Raw genomic sequence first — 20,125 nt, forward strand, 5'->3', positions numbered from 1 at the left:
CATCCACGGCTCCCAAGCCTCCCCCAAACCGCCGAAAAGAAGGGGGGAGGCCGCCGGCATTTTTTTCTTTTCCCCTCCTTGAATTTTAAAGGTGTGGCTTATATTCAGGTGCGTCTTATATTCAGGCCAATATGGTAACTGCAGAAAATTCTTAAACAATAAAGACACTTGTAATGTGGATTTTTTTGTAATTATGGTCATACAATAGGTAAAGGTAAAGGGACCCCTGACCATTAGGTCCAGTTGTGGCCAACTCTGGGGTTGCGGTGCTCATCTCGCTTTATTGGCCGAGGGAGCCGGCGTACAGCTTCCGGGTCATGTGGCCAGCATGACTAAGCTGCTTCTGGCGAACCAGAGCAGCGCACAGAAACGCCATTTACCTTCCTGCCAGAGTGGTACCTATTTATCTACTTGCACTTTGATGTGCTTTCGAACTCCTAGGTTGGCAGGAGCAGGGACCGAGCAGCGGGAGCTCACCCTGTCACTGGGATTCAAACTGCCGACCTTCTGATCAGCAAGTCCTAGGCTCTGTGGTTTAACCCACAGCGCCACCCGCGTCCCATATAATAGATAGATAAGGGTAAAAGAGGCAGTAAATTTAATCTTAAAGATGGAACGCATAGAGGAAGGGGAGGAAGTCTGAGGGTTCAAAAGAACTCTATTTTTAATGTTGGAAATCGTTTTGTTTTATACATATACAAGTTTTTCAAAAACTCCATTTAAAAAAGAAAATTCTTAAACAATATGCAGTCAGATATTATGATGTTCTGTTACCTTTTCCAGGGTTTGACAGTTCATGATAATTTGGCAGTGAAAATATGCCATGAAATCTTGATGGATCCAAGTGCGCCTGATGTCCGTATCTATGTAAAAGCTTTGAGTTCCTTAGAACTTAATAAAGACTTCACAAAAGACCTGCTGGCTTTATTAGATGAGATTCTTGGGGTAGGTAATCACTTTTTAAATTAAATTTGGAGTGTGTGTGTGGAATAGTGCTTAAATGGTAGCCGTTTAGCTTCATTTGCCATAAGTAGAACTTAACTGAATAGGAGAGATCCTTTAAAACAAGAACTTCCTGACCATGTGAGATAACTTTGGTTTTTATGGTGCAAGTTGTCTCTGAGTCAAGCAATTAATAAATGACCCTGGAGAACTTCATTTTGGAAAACACATATTGTTGATGATAAGCCTTTATTTGCTTTTAGTTTGCAGATTCTAAAAAACCCATAGAATTAAAACGAGTGACTTTAAAACTTGGCATAAGTGTTTTCCAGCAACATTCCTATATCTCTCATGTTGCTGTTTGATTATTGGCAGTTATTAACGTAGGCTTTTTTTTGTTAATGTGTGTGTTCAAGCTGAAGTTAATTTAAACTGCTTCACATCTAAGATGGAGAAAAAGATGCATGTGTTGTTATGTTGATATATGCCCATTGCACAATTACTTTATAATTAATTCCCACCATTTAAGGTTGTATTAATATTCACCATTATCCTTCACTGCAGAAATTGAACGATAAAATGTGTTTACGAATGATAGAAAAAGTGAAGAGCAACATAAACGGGGAAAACAGTACTAATGGAGCCATCTCTGAAGGGGTACAGGAAACGGACCTTTCTCAAGTAGCTCAAGACACTGCTAGTCCCGACAAACACCACTATAATGACAGAACATCTAATTCCACTGACCAGAATGGAGAAGGTAATGTAAAAACAATAAACGAAAAAAGACCTCTGGTTGTTGTTGTTTTTTAATTCTTTTCTTCTCTCTAGAATAGCTGTCTAATGTAAAGAGTGTCTGCTGTCTAATGCTGCAACCCTGTACCCACTTATGTGGAAATAAATCATTGAGGCATATTTCTAAGTAGACATATGCAAGATTGCAATATAAATCAAGTTAACCTGAGAGAAAACTGTTCAACTTTATGCTTGATTCTGTATTGCCTCTGGAATCAAGGAGAACATCCAATAAGGTTTTTCTGCACAAGAGCCACTGAAATGAGTGGGGAGGCATTTATTATATGTACATCCTTTAAATATGTTTGTATTTTGCTATATTTATATCTTGCCTTTCCGTCAATGAACGCAAGGTGGAATACAGTGGAACCTCGTGTTACGGACAGGATCCGTTCCGGAGGCCCGTCCGTAACACGGAACCGACGCGAGCCAAAGCGCTGCACATGCGCAATGCGATTTAGCATTTCTGCGCATGCACGAGCGGCGAAACCCGGAAGTAACCTGTTCCGGTACTTCTGGGTTGCCGCAGGACGCAACACGAAGCGGACATAACATGAGGTATGACTACATGGTTCTTCTCTCCCCTTGTTGGATAGTTTGGCTTCAGAGATGATGATTATTCCAAGGTTACCTCATTGAGCATCACAAATGAGTGAGGATTTGAACCTCAACAGTGCCAACATCCACCCCCCTCCACATTTTTACATGGCGATGTGCAGCAAAATTCTGGTTGAGGCTGCAGGTGCCTGCCATCTTCCTGGAAGTCGCCAGCCTTGACTTTGCTTTGCAAGGCAGCTGCTCTCGAAAGCATACGGATTGATATGGCTAACTTGACCCAACAATCTCTCTCTCCCACCACATATGCAAAGAACTCTCACTGCAGTCAAATAAAGACAACCAACTGTGCCCTGCCTCTGAGCCTCTCTCACTGCCAAGGAAAAATAATAAATGAATGGAAAGAGAACCTATCCAGGTGACACTGGCACCAAACCCCCCCCCCCCCACATACACTAACTAAAATAATGTTACCATCACACCCACCCCTTTCCCCCTCTCTTCTCCCCCAACCTTATACAGTCATACCTCGGGTTGAATATGCTTCATGTTGAGCGCGTTCGAGTATGTGCTCAAAATGACGTCATGCACAGAAGTGGCGAAAAGCGACACATGCGCACACAGATGTGCCATCGCTAGTTACGTTTGCTTCTGGATGCGAACGGGGCTCCGGAACGGATCCCGTTTGCATCCCGAGGTACCACTGTATTGTAGACAACACTAATGTTTCGCATCAAATGTAACTGATCTGTAGAAAAGATGTTACAACCTCAAAGAGAGACAAAGTGCATACTTTTCTAACCAAAGAAAATCTTTAATAAAAATTAAGGAAGAAATGAAGGAAGGAAGAGGTACCTACTGGCCACTGTCTCGTAAGCTCGCTTAGGAGCACTTGGGTGGCGTGGAGTGATGGGGAACCCGCAGCCTGATTCAGGGCTCCCCCGGAGGGTACTGTGCCATTTTAGTGGGGACATGTGCAGTAAAACTTTCAATTGGATTTTTGCCCCCTAAATTCAGGGCCTGTGATCCTAAACATTTTTTGTGTGAAAAGGACTTCAAATCTCAGAAATGCGTTTAGGGATGCTTCGATACTAATTTCTGCTTTTGATATTCTTTGTGTTAAGTAGAAAATAAAGAAACCACTCAAATAACTGAAGAGAGAGAAAGCACAACTGCAGTGTCAAGATCTTCAAGAAGGAAAACCACAAAAGGTATTTAATATTCTCCTGTAAATATATTAATAGTATTTGTTTTGTGAGGGCTTAGAAACATTTTTTAAAATATTTTTTTTAAATTAAGATTTCCCCATAATACAGTAAAAGTAGAACTACAGAAGATACAAACCAAATAAGTAAAATATAAAGTTCTCTCTTAAAAGTAATTATTGGCTCCTATAACCCACAGAGGACAGTGGCTCCTCCCAGCTCTCACCTGGGATCTTTCCTTTCTCCTACCTGCCTCTTACCCTGGAGACCAACATTTCCTTGTCTCTCTCACAGGGTCCTCCATCAACCTTCTACCACACCCTCATGAGTATACAATCATTCCTATTGTCTCTTTTAATTATACAGGCAGCAAGCAATTTACACAGGTCTTACAAGTGTAAGCCTATCTCACCCTGTTCCGCCGTGCCTCTTTTTGTGACGTTTTGAGGTCATTTCCGGGTTCAGCACATTTGTGTGGTCACACGCATATCGGACTCGCATAAAACAGTTGCTGCCTGATCATCATCATCATTTTATTTTGCTGCTGTGGGCAGAAATATTTTATTTGTTTGTTTATGGGCTTTTTCCAGTTTTATATTAACAGATCACATTTTCATCCTTGTACAATAATTCACATAGACTTCACCACCCAGCTTTCCATGGCAGTTCAGATACATCTTATCTACCTGCATATCCATTAATTTACCCATCCTCTTTCGCCCCTCTTCCATATCATTGTTATCAACTGTTGATTGTAAGATTACCCCTACTTGAACGTTAAATTTCACGCCATATCTTTGTAGATATTCCCCGAAGTTTTCCCACTCATTGTCTGTTTTTTATTTTGATTTCATATTTTATGCTCGCTAATTCTGCATAGTCACTTCATCTCCAGTTATGTCCAGAAGGAATGCTTCTGGTTTCTTAGGGAAAGTAAATTTAAAGATCTTTTTTAACTCAATTTCCAGGTGTATTTGCACTGCCACCACAGGTGGAGAAATGATCCCTCTGCTTCTAAGCATTTCCAGCAGAGCGTGGAACCTCTTTTACACATTTTGACCAATTTGACAGGCGTCAAATACCACCTGTAATGCATCTTTTGCATGTTTTCTCTTATCTGATAACGGGCAGAAAAGTTCATTGTTTTATTCCATATTTTCCCCCAAGCTAAGATTTCAATGATATGCCCAGTGTCTATTGCTCATTTTGTCATTGCCTATTTGATGAGTTCATCTTTAGTCTCCCATTCTAATATTTTTATATATTTAGATTATTTTTTGTGTGTGTTCCCTGATACCAGTTTTTCAAATTCTGATCCTCCTTGTTGCTGCCTGTACATCTAAGCTGCTGTTAGTGTGTTGCTGTATGATCAAAATGTCTTCTTCTTTGGTGATCACTTGTAGCCGAGTAGGATTGTCTTCCATAAACACAGTTTTAACAATGAGTCTGTAAGTGACTCAAAATGTACGGAGACATAATTTTGCTATTACTGTAACACATATTGGATAAGATACATTTGTGGCTTTATAGTTCTTAAGGCCTTTACAAGCCCTCTAATATTGGCTTACAGAACTGTCCCTTAGATTAGAGAAGATTTCATTTTGACCCTGTTCAGCCTTTGAGTGTTGATGGAGCTGTAGTCTTACAACCTGCTAGAAGCCAGGCATGCTAAAGAGACTTTGTGTCAGGAACTGCCAGTACAGTGGATGTGCTTGCAGGGACTCTGCGGGTGGAGCAGTGAAAATGGGTAGAGAAACTAGTTCTACAATTTTAAAGGCAGTCTTTGAGGGAGAAAAAAGTAATTTGTGGTCTTTTAGGTCTCAGAAAAACAGAAGAGAAGTCTGTGCCGAGAAGAGGAAATAACAGAATTGTGGAGTCCGAAAGTGAAAGGTAATTTGTGTGCAAACATGGAATGTTTATGCAGCAACTCCTGTTTCAATTGGACAAACATTTATAATTCTCACTCATCTCCCCATTCAGCTAAATTGATCTGTTTAGTCATTTGCTGATTTACATATATACAACAGGACTGCAGCTTTGGGTGACTTGACCCTGTGGCAGTTGAGCTGTGGGGCCCTGCAGGGCTACAAAGTTCCCTCAGTGCTTTGAAACATGTATACGAAGCTGTTTGGTGCTGCCATCATTTGGGACTTTGGGTCACCATTATGTAGGCGATACCTCGCTGTAAAGCCAGCGAAGCAACAGCCGCTGATACGCTCTCCACGGCTCTTGCTCTAAAGCAAGAAAAGCGAGAGCTGCGCAGAGTGTGTCAGCGGCTCTTGCTCTACTTTACAGCGAGTGATGGACGGGAGCCATGGCTCCGGCTGCGGAGGCATCCCTCAGCTCGCGACTGCAGTGGCAGCCGAGGGATCCCTCTGCCATCCAGTGCATTCGCTCCATAAGACACACAGACATTTCCCCTTACTTTTTAGGAGGGAAAAAGTTCGTCTCATGGAGTGAAAAATACGGTGTTACGTAACCGTGTACTGATCTTGCAGGATCCACACTTGCGGCTTATATTATATATTGTTAATTTGTTTTGCAACCTGCCCTTCCTCCCGAAAGAGCTCATGCATGTTATCAGACCCACTTAGAAAGTCCTGAACAATTTAGGGTCTAGGGTCTTTATGGCCTCTACCAGTACCAGCCTGCCTAGGCTTTATTGGGATACTTGCTGGTCCCAGGCGAGTGCTGCTTGTTGTGTGGTGATGCAAGATATGGCCATCTCTGTAGTTTCATCCCAGCTGGGGGTGGGAATGGGCAGATAAAGGAGAGGTGCATATGACCCAGAACAGAGAGGTAAAGAAGGCTGAATTTCACACAATAATTTGCAATAACTCAAATAATTGAGTGCTGCTTCTAGTTTAAAATGGCTGAGTGTGGATTAATGATTCCTAAACCCTGTTACTTTGCAGTGAAGAAGAAGATCAACAATCTGTTTCACTGGCAAGACCATCACGCCGAGCAAAAACAACAGCTCTTGAAAAAACCAGAATGAATCTCTCCAAGCTTTTGGACAAATAACTGATTGACTGAAAAGTAGTCCAGTGCAGCTGGAAGCTGGATGTAAACCCACTTTTAAATAATTGTATGTAAAAAACAAAGCAAAGCATACCTGCTCAGTAACTCATTTTCTGCTTAATCCTTTTTGTGTGTGTACATGAAAGTGTTTTTTCTGACTTGCATTATTTTTTTTAAAGATTTGACAGTAGTGCACAATGTGAATGATTTGAGAATAGCACCACCTAATGAGGTTATGTTGCATATCTGGCTTAATTGCAAACTGCATTCTGTTTCCTGCATATGGTGCAGGTGGTAACCTATTTATGGATTATAGGTCAGTTTTTTTTACCATGCAAAATGTATAAATGTACTGTTGAAGTTACTCTTTTAAAGATGAAATAAAGGACATTTACTGGATCTTGCTCTTCTTTACCAGTTTGATGGCCGTGAGATTATTTTGACTTCAAGGGTGGTGGTGAAAGCGGGATTATAAACATATTACGCAGAATTTTGGTAGATCGGACTGGCATAAAATTGTAGAAGTCTGAAACCTTAAAATTTCAGACTTATTGCCTTTATATTTGAGATGTATCTGAAACATAGGTCAGTTCAAGTTGCCCACTGTACCTTGCTATTATTATTATTACTATTATTATTATTATTATTATATTTATCCCGCCCATCTGACTAGGTTGCCTGAGCCACTCTGGGTGGCTTCCAGCATATATAAAAACATAGTAGGACATCAAACCTTTAAAAGCTTCTTTATACAGGGCTGCCTTCTGGTGTCTCATACTGTTGTTATTAAAAATAAACCATTGGTGGTGGGAGTAGTGATAGAGATGGCTGATCCATTAGTCCTGGGTACACCTTGTGTGCTAGAATTCTCATCCACTAACTGTCACGTTTCGGTGGAAAAAAAGTTAGTGCTCATAATACTTAAAGCTGTGTAAAGGCATAAAATGCTGCTGTATTTTATTAGCAGTATTTTGGAAATGAGGTGGGTTTCTTTGAAATTGGTTGTAGAGTGAATATTGAATGGTTGATTTATTATATTGATTGATTGTTTAAACTGGCTGTAGGATATAATATGCTCCATATTTGAAAACGTGGTGCCAGGACTGCCTTCTGTGTGTATGCTAGAAGTATCAAGTAATCTATCATTAAAACAAACTATAGACAATGTAAGGGACGCGGGTGGCGCTGTGGGTAAAAGCCTCAGCGCCTAGGGCTTGCCGATCGAAAGGTCGGCGGTTCGAATCCCCGCGGCAGGGTGCGCTCCCGTTGCTCGGTCCCAGCGCCTGCCAACCTAGCAGTTCGAAAGCACCCCCGGGTGCAAGTAGATAAATAGGGACCGCTTACTGGCGGGAAGGTAAACGGCATTTCCGTGTGCTGCGCTGGCTCGCCAGATGCAGCTTTGTCATGCTGGCCACGTGACCCGGAAGTGTCTCCGGACAGCGCTGGCCCCTGGCCTCTTAAGTGAGATGGGCACACAACCCCAGAGTCTGTCAAGACTGGCCCGTATGGGCAGGGGCACCTTTACCTTTTACTTATAGACAATGTAACCATTTTAAGACAGAAAATCCAGAATGTAGTTTATAACCATTTTAATCTTAGTTTGATGTAATTTCTACAAGTTTTCACCCCCATCACCAAACACTTAGCAAAATCTTGATAAAATGAAGGCTTAGGAAATGACTGAGTCTGTTTTCTCTACAATCAATGGCCCTTCAGATTATTATTTTTTTAAAAAATGACATACATTTCATAGAATAGGTGAAAATTATGATTTAGAAAGCATACCATACATTTTAATAATTATAATCTGTAAGATTTTTAAAACCCTTTGCATTTTTATACAGCTTTGCACCAAGGTAAACTATCTACTGAATGTATGAATAACTTTTACACATCACGTTACATAAATATATTAACATCTGTGCACGAAATAAAACCAGAGAATATATCATTAGCGGCAAAAGAATAGAAAGAAATACAGCATACTGTAAAAAAGACAGTATCTCATTCTTATGACCTATACTGAAGTTGTTTTGTATTTACATGCAAAGAGTCACAGCCAACTAACAATGTTCATGGTTTACTATGAAGCCACAACCCCAGCATGTCATCTCATGATCAAAAATGCTTATTCAGCAGAAAAAAACAATTGCACACAATGTACAAAACAATAGTGCAAGAAGAGCTGCAAACTCCTTGTTCTCTTCATCTTTGAGCTTTTGGTTAAAAACTATACAGCTGACCAGAGATGCTGTTGTGAAACTTAGCTTCTACTCCATGGGTAGATTTAAGGCACATCATTATTTTCACAGGTTGGGTGCTTGTGTCAAATATGTTCCAGTTTTCTGTTTTTTTTCATATGTAGAAACTGGTTAGAGGGAGGACAGGAATTAAATTTAGATTAAAAATTGAAACTATCATCTAAAGTAGATGCAGCAACCTGAATTTTATTGCACTGTCCAGAATATCAGGTTTCATTGGCTTTCTAAGTGCTGCCCTGTCCTATTGGATTGAGCTATTTGAGCATACACAGATCCCATCTCACAACTACTATGAAACTGGATTTCGCAATCAGGAACAGGAGTCTCCAAAGTGATTAGCAGTGTCCTACTTCTCTATCTGGAAAACGTCACGAGGGTGTAGTGGTTTCGAGCAAAGTTTTAATTAACGCTTCTAAAAATGGAAAACTCTGAAACGTCTTGGGCTTTGCAGAGGCAGAAACTGTCTGCTTCCAGCGCTGGAATACTCTCCAAGCTACGGACTTATTCTACTACTCAGTATACCTAGAGACATGTATATAAAATAACTTAACAATTGTAAAGTTGTTTGGGCTTCTCAGTGCATGTACTGGAACTGCAATACATGTCTATCCTGCCTTCTAGTGCAGACGTCTAGTGCAGTCATGGGTGTGAATCTCTCTTTAGGAAAAGCTACAACTTTCTCAAGTCTGTTGCAAATTGCACAACACATGGCTCTCTGGCTTGTAGTAAGGCACAGATGTATGTATGCTCTTGCATAACCCTCTCCCAGTAATCGGGGAGATGAGGACAATTCTGGAATACATTTGGTTGGATCCTGAGAGCCACAAGCAGAATGACTTTTGCAGAACTTCACTTCTCTACCCCCACAAAAAAATAAAAGCTTCTGAGGGTTGGGGAACCCTTTCGTATAGGATTTGAGGGATTGCTTACACCAGGGGTCTGCAACCCATGGCTCCGGAGCCGCATGTGGCTCTTTTACACCTTTGCCGCGGCTCCGGGGCGGATACTAGCGAGGGGAGGAGACAAATTGTGCGCCCCGACACTCCCCACTGTGGTGGGTGCTGTACTGGCTGTGACGTCGCATGGGGGCGGTGCGTGCGTTAGTCACGCACCGTCCCGACGTCACCTTCCCGCCCGCTGTCAGATCGGACATTAAGGTAAGAAACAATATATGCAGTCAAAACAAAAAAATTTTTTCCTTCCAGTAGCACCTTAAAGACCAACTAAGTTAGTTCTTGGTATGAGCTTTTGTGTGCATGCACACTTCTTCAGATCTGAAGTATTTGAAGAAGTGTGCATGCACACGAAAGCTCATACCTCATACTTCAGTATCTGAAGAAGTGTGCATGCACACGAAAGCTCATACCAAGAACTAACTTAGTTGGTCTTTAAGGTGCTACTGGAAGGAAAAAATTTTTTTGTTTTGACTATGGCAGACCAACACGGCTACCTATCTGTAACTGAATATATGCAGTGTTATATTTGTTTTAAATGTCGCAATGGTTTTGTGGCTTCCAGGTTTTTTTTCTTCGGAAAAGGGTCCAAGTGGTTCTTTTTGTCTTAAAGGTTGCAGACCCCTGGCTTACACTTACAGTTAATGAGTTCCAACCCCATTTTTGTTTTGCTATTATACATTAGGGTATTTGCTTGCTTTTAATGTAGAGCCCGTCCTGTACACTTCAAATTATTATACTTTCTATATCATGTTTATTCTCTGGTGGCAGTAGTAGATGGAAGAGGCAGGCAACTATTAGACTTCTTTGCAGCTAATCTAAGTAACATGGATTGATGATCTGAGAGTGCAGTGCTTGAACGTGATTTCTGCAAATATTTCAAAGGGTATGTGAGAAGGACTTTTGTACCTCTGCACACTTACTACTATGTTTCCAATAGACTTGGGTAACTGAAACTCAACTGGAACTAAGTTGTGTTTGTAAGGCTCTATATGCTATGCTCAACAGTATTTTTAAATGCACCTGTACATCTGCCAGCAAACATTTTCAGTGTTTCACTAAAAATACAGAAATATTTTTTTAGGTAACTGGATGAAGTGCCTGGGTTTAGCACCTTTCAGATGAACTTACTACCAGTTGCATAATTTTAGCTCAAAAAGAAGAATGAAGGAATGCTCTTAGCCATTGAACACCATGCTTCCAGGTGATGACATTCCCTTATAAAGAGCCTGGCTTTTCTGTGCAATTAAGCAGCAAGATCTATTTTACTTAGTATGTTAAGTTGCACATATGTTACACTACATATTGAGTGGCTGTTTCTTTTTTATGGAGAAATGTCAAGAGTTGCATTTGGGGACAGCTATAGTATAGGCTATTGTGTTGTGCATCTCCAGGATGGGTCACTAGCTATACACCACTGGTGCGACAGGTTATGATCAAGACTACCCTTAAGTAAGCCAGTGACATCACTGAGATTTTAACTCATATAAGTCCTACGCTAGCTGCTACACCTAAAACTGTACATGTTCAGAACAGATTCAGATCAAACAGTATAGGAACTGGGCTGGTGGAATCCAAATGTCTAATATAACTGCACAAGTCTTACAGGAATGAGTCTGCATGTCTGCCGTTGGGAAAAAGGCCAAAGGGGACCACCAGCTAATTCCAACCATTAAAATCCAACTTTTAAAAACGGTGGCCTACATTCAAAAGTCTTGGATGGGGTACCAGGTACTCATGAATTGAATGGTGGCACTGGAGGCTCAGGGGATTTACGAGGACTAGGGGTGGGTTTTTTCTTCTTCTAGTTTTGGCTGATTCGCCAGTTAAGGTTCTGTTTGGATAGAAATGGCTTAGCCACTGTACTCCATTCTCTGGCAACTTCCAGATTGGATTATTGCAATGTGTGGGGCTGTCCCTGAAGACAACTTGGAAACTTCAATTGGTCTAAATGCAGTGCTACCAGTTCAGATCTCATACTAAGCCGATTTAAAACAGTTGCACTGGTTGCCAGTACATTTCTAGGCCCAATCCAAGGTGCAAGGTGTTTAAAAGCCCTAAACTACTCAGGTCCCAAATACCTGAAATATCATTTCCTTCTCTACAGACCCTCTCAGGTGTTAAAGTCAGAAGAGGGGGCCTTTTTTGTTATTCCACTACCCTCAGAAGCTTGGGGGTGGCGACAGCCCGGGAGAGGGCATCTTCTATTGCAGCTCCCAAGTTGTGGAATTCCATCCCACACATCTAAATCATACCGCTCTAGCAAATGCTGTAAACACCTCTTTTGATACCCAATAAGTATATTTTTAGGATCCATCTTATTTCTGTGATTGCAGAGAGTTTTAAACTATTTTAATAATTGTGTTTTAATGGTTGTGACCCACCCTGAAACCTTAGGGTGAAGGATAGGTAGTACCTACTACTACTATTAATAATAATAATAATAATAATAATAATAATAATAATAATAATAATAATTCAGAGCGTAGTTGCCAACACCAAGACCCAGAAAGCCATGGTTTGTAACTGCATAATATCCTGCTCTAATTAACATTCATGACAATCCAATAATAATAAGATCCCATGGAAAGCAAGAATCCCTTTATGGCCAAATCAGCTTATTTACAAAAATACATAAGTGCAAGCTGTATTACTAATCTCCAAACATATGTATTACTCTATATTTGAGCTTTGTGCTTTTAATGCATCCTTGTAGGCCACTTTAAGCTCTTGCATGGCCAAATGCATAGGGTGTTATCCAACTTCATTTTACTCTTGAGAAGATCCAGTGAAATTAAGTGACCTAAGTTAGCCACATCCTTTCATTTCCATAGGACTACACTGAGTAAATTAACTGCATTCCACCCAATGATTTACTCTGCATTCTTCTAGAGCCTATATATAAGCATGTGCATCCTGGTCTGTAAATATGAGCTAGATCTTCCTCTATCTTAGGCAGTACCTGACTTCTAAAAAAGAAGGCATAGTCCTGAAGAGGATAATTTGTGGACAGGTTTCTGTGTGCACTGTGCAGACCATTCTACTGTATCAAATGGCTGCTTTGGGGGAATGATGTCCCCTATATTTATCAGCCATGCACATTCAGGGATCTGTGCATACTCTGCTCATGGAATCCCTCCATCAACCTCTGCTGGGGGAAAAGAATTTCCTCCTCCCCATTGGGCTGGTGAGGGAAATAATGTAATTGGTGAACGTTACTGTACTTGAAGATTTATAACTTGGGCCGTCTGAGCAGAAATACCAGGGCAAAGACACAATGGGACCGACAACTCTCAAAAGGTATATAAGTGCCCTTTTCACTATAGATGGCATAACTATACCTTCTAGTGCAAAGGTTTACATAACTCTGCGGAAACAGATACTGTAAAAAGCAGCCTGTGATGGACTAACCCTATAGTTACTCTTGCCAAATCTAACAATCCTAATTCTACTCAGGTTGAATCATTATAAAATGTTAAAATGTTCTGGCATTTTTATACATTTATTTAAAATATAATCTGCAAGATGAGTAGCTGAAACACATGATTATTATTATTTTTTTTAAAAAGAAATGCCTACTGCGATTATACAATGTTGGATTGAACGTCCCCTCCCCCCCCCCGAAATCTGAACTTATAATCAGTTTATCAGGCAAAGCTAAACCATAAACTGCGATGCTCAAGTACTAAAGAAACACCATCCAAGTAATATACATGTGCACAAACTCCTTGCTACACTGTTTCTTGGTGCTTCCATGCAGATACCTCAGACTGCGAAGAAAGAGCAGAGCTGCAGACTACAATATGAACCAAGCTATACATGATTGTCTGTTCTGCTTGATGAAAGCCTGGCAGGTCTAGCTCTGGGGAGGGGTGAGAGAGGAAAATAGTTTAGCCTCCATGGAAGTATATCTTTTCCCCCCACTGAATCTACAGAACTCCCCCCCCCCAAAGCTATGAACCTGGAGACTTTTGAAATCCATCAAAAGTACATGAAAATAATCGACAGCTCGGTGCAGAGGTAGATTTCTTACTGGAATAATATCTAGGGACCCTACACATTTCAAGCTACACAAACTTCATCACCGCGGGGTAGCCTCAGTCCTGATCGAGAACAAAACCGTTTCAAGTCACTCCCAGTTCCCTCTGCACTCAGTATGTAGTCCTGGGCTGGGGGAATCTGTGCAGGGAAGCAAGCGTCTACTAGCAAGGCCAATGCAGGTGTGCACCTATTATGATGCTCACCTGAGTCCAGCTTAATGAGCTGGATTGGGTCAGAGATTGGGGGAAACCCTTTCGACCCTAAGGTAAATAAGGACACAACAATGCTAACCCCAGTCCTCTACATGACATCTAGTTAAAGTCCATAGCTTCCACAGTTACATTCCCGCTAGTCTGTCTCAGGTGAGGTAACAGTGCAGAAGTCCAAGTATCCAGTAAAGATCCCTTACCAACCAAACAACTTGTCAACCAAGTTGTCTGCCAAAGGGACAATTTTAAGGAAGCTCTGCAGACAAAAAAAAGCTAATTTTAACACCAAGAAAAAATATACATAAAAATTGGGCTCATTACAGCAATCTCAACTTCGTCAGAGAGAGGTTTCTGAAGCTATTTTCGGCAGGGTTGCTTCCAAAGGTCTTTTGGGGGAAAAACACCACGCATACGTCTTAAGATACACACAAAATGTCACATAAAAACACAGCAATGCAATTTTACTCTGCATTGGGGGGTGGGGTGGAATTTTAGGAAGCCAGTTGCCCAGCATGCAACTTCTGGGCACCACGACCGAATGGCTAACCATTTTAAAGAGATTTTGGCATGCATGTTCAGAAGTCAGTCATAAGAAGCTTACGAATAGGCACAGTCCCCCAGGCCACTTTCCGTGAAGACTATGCCTGACCATCAGAAGAAGCTCTTACCCCAGGCAGCAACCCAAACAGCCCCCAGAAAGGTAGTGTCTAGCTCTTTAAAGCAGTTTTGCTTAGTTATTACAGCAATGGCTTGCTCAGTTTTTACAATCATTCACAGTATTGCATGCTTATCAGGGACTACAAGACAGATGGACTCATCTTGACGATTCATGGGTTTTGCTGTTAGACTTGGGAGCTTCCATGAAGAGGCAACTGAAATGGGATCATGGAGTATTCAACAGCTCTGCTTGCAAATCCTCCCAGCAAAGGCAGTCCAACAGGTTTAAGAGGTCCTATAAAAAAGAGAAAATTAAGACCTGGACTTCACACATTTTCGTATGAATGGTGTGTGCGTTCACAATATTCACAGATTTAGCAGAAGGTTCTGATGGTACAAAAACCCATTTAATCAGTACAAATATATTTATTCTTTGACATTTTGTCAAATGCTGTTTTTCTTTATATTTCAGCTAAATTAAATAATCCAGCCTTAGTAATTTCAATGGAAAAGTTAAGCATGCATGTTCTTCAATCTTTTCCATTGAAGTCAACGGGATGTAAGGCCCAGCCTTTGTCCAAAGCTTACAAATTCAGGATTTGTCTGTCAGTGATTTGCAAGGGAGCCACATACATAGTGTTGTAAGACTTTATATTATTGCCTCAATTATATTATTACCTAAATTATCAATTTAAGGTATTTACATCATCTAAGGAAGCTTATTCCTTTTATCTCTGTTTTGAGATAGCCACTTACACAGGGGTTATGTTCTGAACCTCTGTGTGAATCAGCAAAGTCATGTAAAATGGGGAGCACCCTGGAGATTCCCAGTGGCTTGCAAGGAGACCCACTCTCCTCGCAAGCCAGAGACTTGTTGAAAGCTTCCCTGCACCTCAGCTGAGCTGGTCAAGGCTCCCCTGTTGTCCCTCCAGCTTGTAGGAGCCAGAGACACGTGGGGTTTGCACAGCTGACGCACAATGAAGTGAGAGCTGGAGAGCAGCTGATCCGAGCAGCCTCAACAAACCTCTGGCTCACGAGACGACCCTTCCTAGGGCCCAAAGAGGACTCCTTCCGAGTTGGAGGCGCAGTGGGGCTTTCCAGCTAACAGTAGCCACTTTCCCATGTGTCAGCTGTTAGCCAGAAGGCTGAAGAGCCTCAGCAAAGCCCTGTTGCACGTCCTCTCAAGGAGACCTTCCCCGGAGCCCAAAGAGGTTGTCCCCTTTAGGCTCCAGGGAGGGTCTCCTTGCAAGCCAGAGGCTTTTTGCGGCTGCTTAGCAGATGTGCGGGAAAGTTTCCCCATATATCAGGTCGGAGGCTCAACAAAGCCCTGCTGCCCTTCCAGCTTCCACAGCTGATGAACAGAGAAGCGTCTTCCCTGAGCGTCAGCTGTGGTAGCCCCTAAATTCACCTTAATAATATCTTTGTCCATTAATCCATTTTTGAACATTTTATCAGGCTTCATTGCCCATAAGGTAAGCCACAAAATCACAGCGCTGACTACTAAAATTAAGAAAGCGAACTTTTTAAGTCATAGTTCCTCCTCCTCTTCTGATACACCTGCCTTCCCATTTGTACAGTGGTACCTCGGGTTACATACGCTTCAGGTTACAGACTCCGCTAACCCAGAAATAGTACCTCGGGTTAAGAACTTTGCTTCAGGATGAGAACAGAAATCGTGGCGTGGCAGCGGCAGCGGCAGCAGGAGGCCCCATTAGCTAAAGTGGTGCTTCAGGTTAAGAACAGTTTCAGGTTAAGAACAGACCTCCGGAACGAATTAAGTACTTAACCCGAGGTATCACTGTACATGCCCATGCACATCTGGAGCTGGATTCTGGAGGTCTTTAGCTACACAGATCAATGTATGGTGACCAGTTAAAGAGACATCAAATCTGCTCCTAGTTTAGATAGGCAAAATGTAACTATTCAGGGCATTGTATCGCTAAAAGCAAGCATTTCAAAATCCTATGGATTTACTAACATGGCTCAGTTGGTAGAGCACGAGACTCTTAATCTCAAGGTCACGGGTTCAAGCCCCATGTTGAGCAAGATTCCTGCGTTGCAGGAGGTTGGACTAGATGACCCTCACCGTCCATACAATTCTCTGATTATACTGCCCCACTGAGTAACTTTGGCTTGATGGTTCCCTTTCCACTTGATTTTGTATGTAGCCTATTTAGTCCCCCTAAAAAGGGTATCAGAGTTAACAGAAATTATGTAGTTTTAGTATTTCATCTTAATATACCAGCGTTTGTTTTAGTATCTCATCTTAAGTAAGTTCCAATATTTCACACTCTAAGCTAATGTATTTGAAATAAGGCCAATTGCTTCTATCTTTTCCTACAGCTGTAGAAAAATAACTGGCATTGAAACTTTTGAAAAGGATTTTTGTCCCCAGTTCAACAATGCATTCCGGGGCAGATTCAAGCCCCCAGCTAATAAAAAAACAGAATGAGAAAAAAAATAAAAATAGAATGAGATGAAAAGAGAAACAGTAGACAAGGCAAATAATCCAGTTAGGGATGCCTGTAGCTTTCTTTTGCAAGTCTTATCTAAAACTTTGCATATGAGCTGGGATTCTAATGCATGTTACATTAACAATGTGACAAGCAACCATGCTGTAGGTTTTTTAAAAAAAATATTAGGAGGAACAGGATAAATAAATAATAAATAATATTAGGAGGAACCCTCCCCCCCTCGTGGAAAATAGCATTTGGAAAAAAGCTGTAACTGGAACAAATGGTGCATTTGTGCTCTCCAGCTCCGCCCCTCCAGAGAGACACCATGTTAAGGGGTGCAGTGAGAAGGAAAACCTAGCTCCTCTCCAGGAGTGTCAGCAGCAGTGCTTTCAGGTGGTACACATTTGGATGCGGATCGTGTCCATTTTAGTTGACTATACTTGCTGCAGCCATTTTGTACATAAACCCTATTAATAATAAACCCTGATTTTGGTGGCATTCAAGGTCAAACTGTAAAGCAGCAGCGCATTTCGAAGTACCTATTTTTATTTTATTTATAATGTCTTAAAAACAGGTTTGCAGAAGACTAGATTTGCTGATATTGTAATCATCAGCAATTTATCAGTATTTGCTGGTATTTTTTAAAGACTAAGCTATAGTGTTTTGCATTGCTACTCTACTATTTTGTTTTTATGTGTTACTTCTTTCTTAAAGAAATAAAAATGAATGAACAGCTATAGCAATGCTTTCGTACAGGACAGTAACACCCCCCCCAACCCTAATGAATTGATTAATCAACCAATCTGCACAATTTATTAACATTTTGGTCTCAGATTAAGCATTGACCTATCAGTCCTTCTGCTTCTCTAATTCACATTGGAGGACGGTGGCTTGTGGCAAGTCCACACCCAAAGCAGCATTGGTTACTTGGGCAATTGGCAGGTGCAAGTGTCAGGTCTGCTGGCATAAAATGTGTGATATTTCATAGCAGATAAACTCCAGATTAGGGATGGGCGATAAATGGTTTTCAATATTGCAATTTATCACCAGCTAAACATCGCAATATATCACGATATCTGAAACTAGGAAGGAACTACCATATTGGCCCGAATATAAGCCACAATTTTCCAATTGTGAAAAGTTACAAGTGTGGCTTATATTCGCAACCTTACGGTAGCGCTGCTGAAACAGATGGCCATGAGGGCCCTCAGGGGTGCGGGACAGCGGTGCCCATCCTGACCACCTCTCCCAAGCCACCATAAGGGAGGGAGGGAGGGAGGCTACTAGCAAAGCGGCGCAGCTCCCCCCCGGAAGCAACCTGGGAGCACAGGGCAACGGCACATAGCCTGCCTGCTGTTCCCAAGCCAAGGTAGTGGCAGGAGGCAGTAGTGTCGGGAAGCAGGTGTGCAGGATGCTTGGAACCAACCACCAGCGCCGGCTGCCCCCAGTTCAGGGCGGTACTGCCAGGAGATGGGCCGCACCCGCAAATAAGCCTTGAATTTTAAAGCTGCGGCTTATTTGCGGGTCCGGCTTATATTCTGGACAATACCATACGCAATGTCCTGGCAACTGCTACTACTTAAGGGTCTAAAACTGATAAATGATGACAGTGAATACAAATAATCTGGCCAGCAGGCCTACGAGGCAGCTCAAACGGCAGCAGCCTGGCAGCGGCAGAAGCACTGGCAGCGGGGGCACAATAATCAGCCTGCGAAGCATCGTCATGGCAGTGGTGGCAGGAAACGGTGGCAGAAGGCACGAGGACTTGCAGGCCACCACTGATTGTGCTGCCATTGCCAGGCCTTGCAGGTTGTCGTTGCTTCTGTCAACACGCACTGCGGTCACGGCAAGCTGTTTCTGCCACTGCTGTTTCTGCCTCCCAGCAGGTCTGCTGGCAGTCCCAGATTATCATCACCGTGAATTTTTTTCTTCTTATACCATAGGTAAGCATGCCAACCAAATCTGTTGTCAAATCCTTCTAAATCTAACAGCTCTCCATTCTCTAATTTAATCCATTCCTTTATCCAACAGAGGCATGATGCTTCATAATATAATTTCAAATCTGGCAGGGTGAAGCCACCTCTCTCTTTTGCATCTGTTAATAACTTAAACTGAATCCTTGGCTTCTGATTGTCCTGTCGGATTGTCCTGAATATCACCATTTGGTAGCCAAGCCCAAAACCAAAAGTCCAGTTGGGATGAATCTTGGCTTGTCTGCTGATGAAACTGAGTGTTGATGATTGATAATATTGTCATTTATCCGTTTTAGACCCTTAAGTAGTAGCAGTTGCCAGGACATTGTCCTGTTTGCCGCTGTGTAGTTCCTTATTTCTGACATTGTGGTAGACTGTAATATTTAGCTGGTGATAACATTGCAGTGTTTAGCTGATGAGTTACCGTGATGTTGAAAACCAGATATCGCCTAACCCTTACACACATTGTGAATCGTGATATATTGCCAGCTCAAATATTATGAAACAATTATCAAGATGTGAATTTCAAACCGGTGTTGGACGATATATTGATATATCACCCAGCCCTACTCCAGATATCTTGTAGATGGGATGTCAGGGAAGAGGCTAAGACTTGTTTTATTTGCTAGAGATTTAGGGAGCAGACGGGTAAATGGTAAAAGGGGGAGACTGGTAAAAACGAAGTTGAAAGGCACCTTCAAAAGTGTTAACTCTTTCCAAAACAACTGCTCAAAACTGCAAGAATAGAAGCTCACATAGATCAGGAATGGGAGCACCAAATCTTTGAGGATGTCAGTGTGGTTAATGAGCAGAATCAAGGAAGCTATTACAGAAGGCTTCTTTCAGAAGATGGAAGCCTTGCCCATAGGAAGACAAAAAAGGAACACAAACAATGGCAAGAGAAATGCAGGCAAACAAGAAAGCCGAAAAAAGAATTTGAGCAGCATATTGCTAAAAACATTAAGAAAATGTAGTTAACTAACATCAGAATAGGAAACCAACCACAAAGGTGGTTGGACTGCTGGATAACAAGGGAGTGAAAGGGGTATCAAAAGAA

At 41.8% G+C, this 20,125-nt stretch overlaps 2 protein-coding genes across 9 annotated transcripts in view; one reads left to right on the top strand and one right to left on the bottom strand.

Annotated features, from left to right (window-relative positions):
* The window catches only part of NCAPG (non-SMC condensin I complex subunit G), a 35,609-nt gene extending 28,677 nt beyond the window's left edge, over nt 1-6,932 (top strand). For 2 of the 4 annotated variants that reach the window (XM_053402771.1, XM_053402770.1), the window contains exons 18-22: nt 784-945; nt 1,507-1,702; nt 3,417-3,503; nt 5,315-5,387; nt 6,413-6,932. In XM_053402771.1, the coding sequence (XP_053258746.1) occupies nt 784-945; nt 1,507-1,702; nt 3,417-3,503; nt 5,315-5,387; nt 6,413-6,521 (627 nt within the window). In that variant the 3' untranslated portion in view covers nt 6,522-6,932. Of the gene's footprint in view, nt 1-783; nt 946-1,506; nt 1,703-3,416; nt 3,504-5,314; nt 5,388-5,929; nt 5,973-6,412 lie in introns of those variants that run through there. The other 2 variants (XM_053402773.1, XM_053402772.1) reach the window with 2 other exon arrangements.
* A 5,250-nt stretch (nt 6,933-12,182) lies between these two features.
* The window catches only part of LCORL (ligand dependent nuclear receptor corepressor like), a 62,135-nt gene continuing 54,192 nt past the window's right edge, over nt 12,183-20,125 (bottom strand). For 4 of the 5 annotated variants that reach the window (XM_053402759.1, XM_053402758.1, XM_053402760.1 and 1 more), the window contains one exon: nt 12,183-14,934. In XM_053402759.1, coding sequence (XP_053258734.1) covers nt 14,866-14,934 — 69 coding nt within the window. In that variant the 3' untranslated portion in view covers nt 12,183-14,865. The remainder of the gene's footprint in view (nt 14,935-20,125) is intronic. The other variant, XM_053402764.1, reaches the window with a different exon arrangement.

The sequence above is a fragment of the Podarcis raffonei genome, chromosome 9, assembly GCF_027172205.1.
Source record: "Podarcis raffonei isolate rPodRaf1 chromosome 9, rPodRaf1.pri, whole genome shotgun sequence".
Classification (NCBI taxonomy): Eukaryota; Metazoa; Chordata; class Lepidosauria; order Squamata; family Lacertidae; genus Podarcis; species Podarcis raffonei.